Here is a 12,411-nt window from a genome sequence, read left to right as displayed (position 1 = left end):
TCCTTGTTCGGTGGGACCAGTAAATGCATACGAAACCCACTCAGCGCCTACAACTAATATATTTAACAAGATCACGTCAAAAGAGTTTAAAAAATTTTAATACTTAAATTTGATTATTATTTTAAACTTATTTATAAAAACACTGATTTTCAGGATTGTCTACATACTGTATTTCAACAATTAACTGGGTCATTTGTTTATTTTCACTTTTTTTTTAACTTTCCGATCAAAAATTTAGTTTTTCTCCCGGAAAAGCAAACAAAAAATTGTATAATATTTTTATATTTAAAAAAATATCTTTGAAGTAAAAATGAATTTAAAATGATGATCTATTTGAACGACCCATCAGTTTATATTATCAATAAAATATTTCTTTTTGTTGTTATGAATTTTTCTTTCTATGAGTTGTTAAAAATAAAATTTTACTCAATAATATAATTATTGTAAGAATTATGAATTATGTTTCAATGAAATAATATGAGTTATGTGTATGAATACATATGAGGTAATATTTTAAGTTATTTATTATTCATATTATAAATGATTTACGCATTTACGTAAACTTGTTTTGTTTTTTTAATTACTAATTATATAATTTTCATGTTCGATGGAAATTATAAACATTTTATAACGATGACGTTCTGATAACTTTATGAAATTTATTATACCCTATAGAGATAGATACCTTTATTTATTTTTATACCTTCAGGTGGGACCACACTTATTTACATACTAATTTTTCTCACGAAAATTTTTACGTATCGCCCCATATGTACTGCTGAAGCCCATGCATCGCAATGATTGGTCTAAAATCTACCATCTACCATAGAATATTATACATAGACTAGAGTGATACCCACCCGCTTCGCTGGGTTTAAAAGTAAAGAAAGATTGATAATTTTGCTCTCGCTTATCCCCTTTCTATATCACTCGAAATAATGGTAAGGATTGTTTTACACAGGTAAAATATATGTATGGTTTATGATTTTTTTAAATGTATAATTATCGTAATTATTCATTGAGTATATCGGAAAAATGGATGTGAAATATTTTATAATGACTATTTTTTTAGAGATCTGTAATTTATGGTAATGTCAAATTAAATTAATTTTAAAATATTTTTTTTTTATTAATATATCTTTATAAATTATAGCTCATGCGTTATTCTGAAGTATGAGCTATATTGCTGTACAGTTTCATTAAAAACCATTCGCTAGTTTTAGCGTGAAAGCTTAACAAGCAAACAAACATGCTTACTTTCGCATTTATAATATATAGAGATAGAGATAGATATAGAGATAACGCGAGGGATATGCTAATCTGTAAGTGGATGCGATATGATGAATGAGAGAGAAGACTTCCAGGTTTTCACAAGTAAGTAATAAAATAATACCTGCCGACACATTTGACAATTTTTTTATAAACAATACCTCACAAACTTCGTGTGATAAGCCCACAGTAAATCACAAAGTTTCTTTTGACGTTTCTACTTTTTGAATAACTTTTAATGTATTAAATAATAGCCCTTAAATCGTTTTTGAACTACCTATTTACTTAATAATGTAAATAATATCTAGCCAATGACATATAGATTAGATATGGACACATAGGAACTAATTGGCAGCCTTCTCTCTCACTTATCATATCGCAAATTTTGGGCCATGGAGTTCTCTATGTATAATATTCTATGCAATCTACAAGGTCAACATAACCGTTAACTGGCAATCTAATCAAAATCTTCTACAGGTACATGTAAAAATTTCTTTGAAATTAGTTGCTTCAAAACTTTGATAGCGTTAGCATCCAATTGAGATCCAAAAAATTGAATGGAATAGAACTAGTCGCTAATTTCACATCAGTTCTATATATACTTCAGTCGATAAATAAAAGTAGGGCGGGGAGTAGCTGGAAAGTATTTCGAACTTAATGAAATTTTTACAGGCTATTTGAGGGTACTCTAAGATGTCTCTTCTAAGTTTTCGACCTCTAGGACCCTGTGCTAACTTGGGGGAGGGGGAGAGACAAAAACCCCAAAATTTTAGTCTTCACTACCGTGCTCATATTCTTAAATAGTCGGGAACAACGTTTTTTTTTTTTTTTTTCAATAATTTATAAGGTTTTAACTTTAATTTAAATCGTTTTTTTTTTCACCGACTAGTTTTAGAGAAATCTTTGAAAAAGTATCATGCATCTACCGTTTTACCATAAAACCAATGTTAAATATACCTACTTTTGAAGCCATTTATTTTTTAAATTAACCGGGCCATCCTTTCAAAAATTTTCAGAATTGATTTAAACTTAGTCCAATTTCATATAAAAAAACAAGCTTTTTATTTAAAATTGCCTTAAAGCTCATACATCCAATAAAAAGCTTGATTGCCCCCGTGTTATTTACACTCATATATGTTAACAAATTTCAAAACGTGATTTTCTAATTTTGTAATACAATAAATAGATCGTGAAATATCAGCATAATTGCATTTCGGTTATCAATTTGTAATTGTTATAATTTTTCTTATACGAATATGTAAAGCAATTAATAAAGGAATTTTGAATAATAAATTAAAAATCATAAAATATTATTGAAAAACACTAACAACAAATAATATTAATTGTAAATAATTAAAAACTCATAAACTGCGGTCATTTCAAAATAATTTAATTATTTTCAATTATTAACAAGTTTACTTAATATTTTCAACTAGTTTTTCATTGAATTTAGTTCGTAGGAAGCATGCTGAAATGATTTTTGAAATTTGGGTAAGGAGCTCTCAATCTATATAAGCTATAGGGAGCTCTCGATATCGATAACATAGAAATTTTAAAACACATACCGCTAACAATCTGGATTCGAGTATGTTATTAATCTGATTACATACAAGTGAAATTTAAAACATTTAAAAAACCCCCGACAAATTTTTCGGCTACGGAACCCTAAACTCCCATTTGAATCACATTCTCCATTAAATTGTCATTTTCCCTTAAAACCTTTTCCAAACTGAGCCGATTTGGAAGATCATCGCTAATTTTTAGTTTTTTCGGGTACGCAAGCCTAAATTTGCACTTGAAACATAGCTAATATCTAAATTTTTTTTTATATTTTATTCTAAACACATTCCTTTCAACTTTCCTTTTTTTCAATCCTAACGAGAGAATTATTAATATCGTAAAAAATAGATGGGTGGACAATGAGTTTTACATGCTTTGAATGGGGAAATCGAGAAATTTGCAGCTGGCTGTCTCGCGATCTAAACGACCAAAAATTCTGCAACTTCGACTCTTGCGTTTTAAAATTAGTTAAGATACTCCCAGTCCCTCTCCAGGAGGTTCAATCGTAACAGCAAATTATAGCATAGTCCCGGAAGCGAAACACCAAAATCAGTCAAAATTCGAAAAATTTGAACAGTAAGGCGAATTAACGAAAAATTTATTATTTATGTGTTCTGTTTTAGTTCACCGGCTTGTTGTTTTACTCTTGGCTTCAGTTGACTTTTAATAATAATAGTATAAAACATTTTGATAGATGTACAATGAATTTTAAGGTCACTTTTTATGATGATATTCAAATATGTCAACGGGTAAAATGATCCCGTTTATATTGCTTAAAATGATCTCTATTTAGTGTGTAAAATTATCTCCCATCATGTCGCGGATCTCGAATCTGTTGATTTAGATGAGTTTACCAATAATTTTTGTGTTTATCATTATAATGATTTGTACGTTGATGCAATGTAAAAAAACAATTAATATTTATGTTAACAGTTTGATACACAACGCAATATAATTTTTTTACCCACCTAATTTACAAGGTCTGTAAAACGATCCCTTGTGAGATATATTAAATAGTTCTAAAAATTTGAACAAATCAAAAGAAATTGCCATGCAAATATTGCAAAACCTGAATAAAGAAACCAAAAATATTTCGACGTTATACATATCTCGAATAATTTGGCTATAAATTACATTTTTCTTAGGATGAGCATTTTGGGAGACCCTCTCCTGTTACTGACAATATACCATTTACAATGTAGCTTAATTCGCTCCAGTTCCAGAAATCCAAACCAAATGTGACGCATCTACGTAAGATTCATAACCCCATTTAGGCCATTCGCAGACATTGCTGCCAATACTTTTTGTGGATTGTACGATAGACAAATTACAATATTTCATATTTTCGATTAGCAAGATAATTCGAAAACGCAAAAAATTGCCACATTTCCTGAGAAAATCAGGTCCTTATTTCAATCGTTTTGTCACTTGCAACCTCTAAACCTACTTTTATAATACTAGGTTCTATCATAAAATACATTCAATAATCATGACAGAGTTGACAAAATCATAGCTGCTCCGCAAAATGGGAAACATTTTTTTTCGATATTTTACTTTACTTTTTAGGTAGTAACGAAAAAATTCCTTCATTCCAGTACAAATTGATACATTTTTGAGCATAATTTGAGGTTGAAAGAAGATTAACTTCGTTAGGAAACGTAAGGTGGGTATCACCTTTATCCACAACTAAACTTGACTAAATTATTCAATAAGCTAAATAAAACTTAAATAATTCGTATAGCTAAAAAAATTAATCCACATTAATTTTCATCTATAGGCAGTTCTCAATAAAGAATGAAAACTGACGAAAGAAAATAAATTTTGTACTAATTTATTTTCTATGTTTTTCGATGTGCTAAGTTCATTTACATTTTTTTCGATATCGTTTCAAATCAATTTTTATATTAAGTTGGCTATCCTACATCAATCAAGTGCATCAATCGAAATTGACACAGCAAAACCACAAATTAAGACCTTAACCATCCTGAAAAAAAAAACACAAAATAAGGGTGGAGAGGGTGCCTCACACAAGCGAATGAATGAATGAATGAATCCGAAAGGCAATTGAAAAAAAGAACAATACACATAAATTTCACCAGAGGGCAACAACCCCTATATATATCTTACACTACCTCCTAAGCCTGTCCACAATTAAACCGAATCCAACATTCGTGTAAAAATTTCATTCATTCCGTACATTTTTCAACCCCCACACACAAAAATTCGTTCTAAATTCGAATAAAAACAAAAACAATTGAAGATCAAAGTAGAAAGTTACTCAAAAAAAAAAATGAAAGGTAGTTTTTTTTAGAACGCACCTAGGATCTGGTAATATAATTTTTTTACTAGCTCTTGCGGCAGGTGTACATTTTGACTTTTCCATAGCCATCAGGTAGCTGACATCAGCTAGAACAGCCTCCAAGTCAGCCATCTTGACGGTATTATTTTAGTAGTATATTACACACAAAATAAATACTATATCACATCAATTTTCCTGGGTATTATACACAATCACTGATTAACATTGTTAATACAATTTTTTTTTTTAATTGGGTCTGTATAAAATATTTGAACACAAATAATATTATTTAAAACAAAAAAAAACTAAGTAATTATTTTTGTATAATAATATATGTACAATTCATTTTTGTAAATATAAAGTACAAATACTTAAAAGCATATTATTAATAACTTATTTATACACATAATTTATACAAAATATTGTTGAAAGTTTTTTTTTTAACACAAAATCACTTTAAAATGTGAATACATTTGCACTTTTGATATAACATGTACATGTAGTGTTAGTGTACGTACAGTGTACTTTCTGACAGTCCTGATCGATTCTTAAGAATGAGACTACATTTGCCTATATGGCTGTATATAGTTGTATGTATAGTTACGAGTTTTTGATGTGTACATAGATGTAATGTGTATGTGTGTGTGCCAGATATACACTACACATACAGCGCACGGCGGTATATTACAACAAGAGTACAAGTACACCACTCCACATATATAAGCGTTTGGCTTCGTTGGTGTTATGTCGTCGTGAACGAATGTTATGTCCCATTTTCACGAGACCTATTGTCGGATATGTTCGCATCGTCATCGACCATTTCAATTTTTTTTTGTAGTGGATCCGTAGGATATTTAAGTTTACCTCTGATTAATTTCTAATAGTAAATGATAGTATAATAACTTTCATAAGACCTTTTTTATCAAGGTTTTTAGCGAGAGCGGGAATCAACGAGAAACAACTTCGCACTAGGACAAAGTTCTCTCACTATTCAAACAAGAGATTAATGCCTTAATTTCGGCTGAGGCATAAAGAATGTAGGAGGCTAGGCTACATTAAATGTCTTCATGCCAAAATAGATTACCTCGACACATTGGCTTCGGAATACTGCAGATTTAACCTTAATGAAACGGCCAAAAAACTTGTTCTGAACAGGAATTACCAGAAGTTAGGCTTCGAGTAACTCCTTTTCATTGCAACGCCCTTGAAGGTTGGGAGAATAAGTCTATGAAAAGGAAATTTGATAATATAGTAGACTGCAGATAAGACAAACAATATCTGATTATAATGACATAAGGTTAATGAATCATTAACATGACTCATTAACTCGGCTAGATTTAAAGTACCTGGAAACCGCTTTGCTCGACTTTTTTAGCTAATAAGACACAAATTTTATCACTAATATGAGAACCGTTTAAAATGTCTCCATACAAATACCAATTTTAATGTCCCGGTAATGTACTTTATTTCGTTATCTAAGATATACGTATTTCACATCAGCTATCTATCAACCAAAACTGACAAAGCCACATAGACTTCACTCTATTATTCCATACGAAGCGAACCACGTATAATGCATATACTCATAAATAGATGTCAGAAAGAGTCATATTTCACAGTTGATGTTACAATGCTCAATCTAAATACTAACTACTCATTTCTACTCTGGTTTAACTAGATTATTCCCTGGTTTTTAACTAGATGATTCAATTGTGGTTGTCTGCAACTAACCTTGTGTTACATTCTATGCGAAGTTCGCTTTTACAGAACAAGCAACGGCGAAAAAACGTTTGAGATTACGAATCTGATATTTCATTCTCTACATGCCATATATATCCTCCACCCAAATCAATAATTCAATTAAAAAAATTATCGATCGAAATTTTAAAGCTTCAGATACCTAAAATATCGCCGTCTGCCTGTCAAATGGTCTGTGAAATTTAAAAAAACTAATCTAAATAAGAAAGCGTTGCTTTCGAAAAAGTTGTACGAAATCAAATTACTACAGCTAGAGTCTACTAGAGTCCAGAAAGTATTGCTGAACTATCCTTGGGGGATCTGAATTTCTTCTAATTTTAATATTTATAGAGATACGTTCAATGTTCTAAAATATAAAATTTGAATTTCTTGGAGGTTTTTGAATTTTTTTCGAGAAAATATAAATTTATAAATTTTTTTCTATGGTAAATATTTCCATATTACGAATGTTAAATGAAAAATTTCATATTTTTTTATTTTAGAATATTAAACATTTATATTACTAATATTATGTTAAACTCATCTATTAAACAATTACAAATCCCTGATCGAAAAATGTCATCTTATTATCTATCTATTTTCGAACCACTTTGTAGATCTAAATAAATGCATCCGATCCAATTTGCAGACATATATCCAGACTTTAAAGTTTTGGTTTAATCCTCCATACATCCGGATAATTTTATAGTAGGGTATTATCGTTAGTCAAAAATAAATCATGAAATTTGAAAAAAGTTAAAATTTATGTAAAAATATACTTAAATATTCTGATTTCGAGTCATAAAAACGCATTTTTCTTTAAAAAATTTAAAATTAAAAATCATAATTTTTAAACTGTATATCACGTGACCTAAAACGCGGAGAAGCCCTGCTGTGATGTCATAGCGGTATGAGTCATAGACCATCAATTAGTTCAGTGTAGACAGCTGGGTATAATATATACATAGATAATAAGTATTTATATTTATTATAATCCGAAGTCTATGAATATATCTGTCAAAATTATTTGTGTTATTTCGTATAGTGATACCCATATTACGTCATCAAATTGAATGCCCGCTTTTTTGACAGTTTAAAAAACTTTTAAAATTTAATTTAAGTTTTTGGCAAGAAAGCGTGTGTATTTTTCCGAAATAAATTTTTGGTGGCTTTTGATTAGCAAAATCAACATTTTCAAGTACTTTTTCAAAAATAGTGGAATACCTTATTTGTAAGTACACAAATACTTTTCTACACTTATAGCAAAAATGCTATAAGTGTAGAAAATGAAATTTTAATAAATAAAAACTAGGTATTTGCCATGAATGCCTTCGCATTAATACGTCAATAGTAAATTGGTATGGTAGTCAATAAATGTAATTCAATTCCCAAGAGTATGTTATTACAGTGTAGTGTGATCTATGAAGACTATGATACAATAACAGAGAGCTATTGAACATAGTATAAATATATAATACCTACATAACCCAAATGGCAGGGTTTATCAAATATCAAACAATGACAAAAATATTTGTTATTATTATTAAATATTATTTTTCGACTATGTACAACACATCTGTGTTAAAAACTTCCTTCTTCCTAAACATTTCTAAAAAAAAAACTTATTAATTATTGTTGTAAATCTTATCTACGTCAATTGTGATATTGACCTTTTGCACATAACTATTTTCCTACTTACTTTTATTTAATTACTGATAATTAAAAATTGTTTGGAATTCCTTTAGGCACAATTATCCGTGATGTTGACAAATAGAATACCTTAGAATAATATTTTTTTTTTAAACTACCACAAAATCAGGTCATTTAAACAGAATTTTCAGAAAATATTTTAGGCAATATTTAAAAAGAATTACCACAAAATCATGTGAGATGAGAAATTATAATTATTTATTGTGATATCTTACAAATATCTTACACACAAAGCTATTCTACTTCAATTTCATTCTTCGATTCAGGTAAATTTTCTTCAACTTTGGGTTCATTCGAAGTTTTTTCTACTTTCGAAATCGTATTATGTACACTTTTAACATTGTCAGATTCTGTCGAAGCTACTTCTTTTTCCTCCATTGAATTTGAAGGCGCTTCTGTTTTATTACTTACTTTATTTTCACTTTCTTCTTTGCTCTCTTGTTTTTCATGCTCTTCCGATTCGCCTCTTACTTTATTCTCATCCTGTTTTTCTAGTTTTTCAGTTTCTTCATCAGTGCCCTCATTTCCAGAATCACTTTCACTTTCCGAATCACTTTTCTCAATTTTTTGTTGTTGATTATTTGTTTTCCGTTTTTTATTTTTCATTTTCGCCTTTTTCTTCAATCGTTTTGCACGTTTTTTAGCCGTTTTTTCCTCAGCTAATCTACGATTATTTTCTAATTTTTCTTGATATTCGAATTCTAATTGTTCACGTTTACTCATCTCTTGGATGAATTTTTGTCGAGCGTATTCTTTGCGACGTAAATGTCGGTAAACATGAAATTCACCCGAACCGGCTCCGGCACTAGATCCCATAACATTTCGAACAAAATCTGGGACTGGTGGAACATTTTTTGTTTTTGGTTTTTCAGGTATTATAACTGGTTTGTCCTACAAATCAAATGAGATTTATTTGAAAATATTTAAAGAAAATGCTTATAAAAAAACTTACAGGATTTTTCATTAATTTTTCTAATTTCATTCGTTGAAGATCTGCTAAGTTTCGAACTTTAGTAACTTTTTCTTCATTATTTTTATGATCTGGTGGAGTAATCTCGTCATTCATTTTTCTGGAAGATATGTTTTCTTTACATATATTTTAAATTAGGTTATACTTTAAAACAAGTACAAATTTTTGAAGTGTTCGTAACAGCTGTTTTTTTATTTTCACAACATAGTAGTGCTCTCTATATGCTGTAAAAATAATCTCTAGTTTAAATTTTAGTATTAGTTGATTATAGACGCCACCACTAATCTACAATAATCGAAAAGCTCGCGGATAAAACAGATCAATAACTGATTGTTGTGCTCATTGATGATTGGTTAACACCCTTATTTTAATGAAAATTAAAACTTTGTTCTTTTTCTCTTAATAGTTTTTATTCTTTCTTTATTAAGCTGACTAGCTATTGATCAACAAACGGATCAACAATTTTATCCTTCTTTAAATTAAAACTTTCTCTCTGCTTTCTACAAAGATGCTGTTAATGTTATGCAAAAACCACATCTAATAGCGTTTCTTAACATATTACACCTTTGTGATGGAAATTGATACGTTTCTATCAATACCATTATACAGTGCTGTAATGTAGAGAATACGCTGGTCTATCGGTATATAACGATACCCTGTGGTTTTTATACCATGTATATATGAAATATACATAGTATTATAAGTTTAGTCCCAAGTTTGTAACGCCTAAAAATATTGATGCTACAAAAAAAAAATTGGTATAGGTGTTCATAAAATCACCTAATTAATCCATTTCCGGTTGTCCGTCCGTCCGTCCGGCTGTCCGTCTGTGGTCACGATTACTCAAAAACGAAAAGAGATATCAAGCTGAAATTTTTACAGCGTGCTTAGGACGTAAAAAGTGAGGTCAAGTTCGTAAATGAGCAACATGGGTCAATTGGGTCATGGGTCCGTAGTACCCATCTTGTAAACCGTTAGAGATAGAATTAAAGTTTAAATGTAAAAAATGTTCCTTACAAAAAAATAAACAACTTTTGTTTGAAACATTTTTTTGTAAACATCACTGTTTACCCACGAGGGCGTTAATTAGGTACAAATTTTATAGTATGTATTAATATAGGAATATCAAAGTGAATATCTTTTGTTATTTACATGACGTCAAAAAAAACAAACGATTGCGCATCAACACTTGCGCATTATATGAGAATATCAGTTAAATATGTCAGATATGTATGTATGTGAAATGTGACAGAGTTATCAACACTGCCTATACATGGTATTTCAACAATTAACTCAGTCAATTGTTTGTTTTCACTTGTTATCTAATAAATTGCGTCTGGGTATACGATTATTTGGAAATTGTATATCAAAAAAATTATCAGATATAAATGGTTCAATATTCAAATACATGCTTTTGTAATTTGCTTTTATTGTATCTTGTAATTATTGCTATTATGTACATAATGATAAAATAGCTAATGTATCTTGATGTTCTGAATGGAAGATATTCAGCTTTAAATATCGTATGTTACTTACCTTAACATTGTTCAAATTCTAGTCTTATTTTTTCTCAAAACAGTGACCTCTGAACTAGACTGATATAGCAAACATTTTCCACTAAAACAAAATGATTGCAAGTTTTATTTCGTTCTTGAGCCTTATTAAAATGAATAAAAAAAAATCATCTTTACGGCATTTTCTAAATTTAGGGATGGCCTACCTACCGCATTCCTTCAACCATATTGATCGTCCTTTTTTGCTTTTTATATACTTAGCTTCGTTAAAAGGGTATGTTTTCAAAATCTAAAACTGTTGCCTTTGATCTGATATTTCCTAGTCTAAAGCCAGTGAGTAGTATTCTATAGTCATTCCAGAATGGTTGAAAATTTGCACGCCTGTTGTTTAGGTTGTGTCCAACAACGATTTCATGTGTTGAACATTTTTGTAGAGTAAAAGTTGTTAAGTACGTCTTTAAAAGCAGCTTCTCAAATTTTCAATCGTCCTGAAATTACCATCAAATACTAATAGCTTTTAACTCATTTAAAAATCTACCATTAACTTTATTAATGGCTCATCCGAACGCTACTCTTCAGCCACATTGACCAAAACAAATAGTCAAAATAGTAACGCATCTAAGCCATTTTTTTCGAAGTTTCTCTGATTCTTTTTGTGTATCATTTAATTTGAAGGTTGATAAAAGTAAGTTTGGAAATAAAGTAAAATGAGGTTTTAACTTTGGCTGAGTGTTTATGGAAATCGAGTTTTATGATTTTTATAATTCGACCATTTTTTTACCTGCCTGATATGTTAAAAGAAAGTTATTTTCAGAGTAATATTCAAAAATAAATGACAGGAAGTTTAAATTGTTAAAAAGGTTGAAAAATTGATTCGAAAAGTAGCAAAATTCCATTCCATTTTATAAACTCCTCGATATTTACAAACTTGCTTTATTGTGTTGTCAAAGACTTTCTTTCAATATAAACGGCAGGCACACAAAAATTGTAGAAATACAGGCTCAGGTTTCACGTTCTCTAAATCTTAGCATATTTGCAGCCGTGGGTAATGTTGTAGAGTTCGCTAGCGGAACGCATATAGCTATATGCGTTCCGGCTACCAAAAGGATAATAAAAGAACATACATTGATTAAAGTTAAGCAGTCAATGACTTATTATTTATTATGCTGGTTTTTATTATATAAATGTAGCTGTTTTTATTTTTTGTATTACTTTAATAATTACATTCACATTAAAATTAGGAGAGAAAATGTGGAAATTCTCAATTTTGTTTTTGTCTCTTTAGTTTAAAATCTGCTATGTGTGTGTGACAGAGAGAAAAGAGATGTTTACGTCCTTGTAATAGCAAATTA

General features: G+C 29.7%; 2 protein-coding genes across 2 annotated transcripts in view; both read right to left on the bottom strand.

Annotated features, from left to right (window-relative positions):
* Positions 1-5,407, bottom strand: part of LOC123294266 (G protein-coupled receptor kinase 1) — a 67,931-nt gene extending 62,524 nt beyond the window's left edge. The window contains exon 1 of the mRNA XM_044875390.1: positions 5,148-5,407. Within this exon, the coding sequence (XP_044731325.1) occupies positions 5,148-5,260 (113 nt within the window). The 5' untranslated portion in view covers positions 5,261-5,407. The remainder of the gene's footprint in view (positions 1-5,147) is intronic.
* Positions 5,408-8,746: 3,339 nt separating this feature from the next.
* Positions 8,747-9,735, bottom strand: LOC123294267 (PRKR-interacting protein 1 homolog). Its single transcript, XM_044875391.1, has 2 exons — positions 9,528-9,735; positions 8,747-9,466 (listed from the first exon to the last, which is right to left on the bottom strand). Exons 1-2 carry the CDS (start codon positions 9,639-9,641, stop codon positions 8,810-8,812), a joined length of 771 nt encoding a protein of 256 aa, XP_044731326.1. The 5' UTR covers positions 9,642-9,735; the 3' UTR covers positions 8,747-8,809.
* Between the last annotated feature and the right edge of the window lie 2,676 nt (positions 9,736-12,411).

Source organism: Chrysoperla carnea, chromosome 2, assembly GCF_905475395.1.
Source record: "Chrysoperla carnea chromosome 2, inChrCarn1.1, whole genome shotgun sequence".
Lineage (NCBI taxonomy): Eukaryota > Metazoa > Arthropoda > Insecta > Neuroptera > Chrysopidae > Chrysoperla > Chrysoperla carnea.
The sequence above is the reverse complement of the archived record's forward strand: the minus strand, read 5'-3'. Positions and strand labels throughout refer to the sequence as shown.

Bases quoted from the DNA above. Each gene is read 5' to 3' on its own strand.
- LOC123294267 (XM_044875391.1), bottom strand. From the start codon at position 9,641: ATGAATGACGAGATTACTCCACCAGATCATAAAAATAATGAAGAAAAA. The intron at 9,467-9,527 runs GTAAGTTTTTTT...TTTGATTTGTAG, and splicing joins AAAAATTAATGAAAAATCCT to GACAAACCAGTTATAATACC.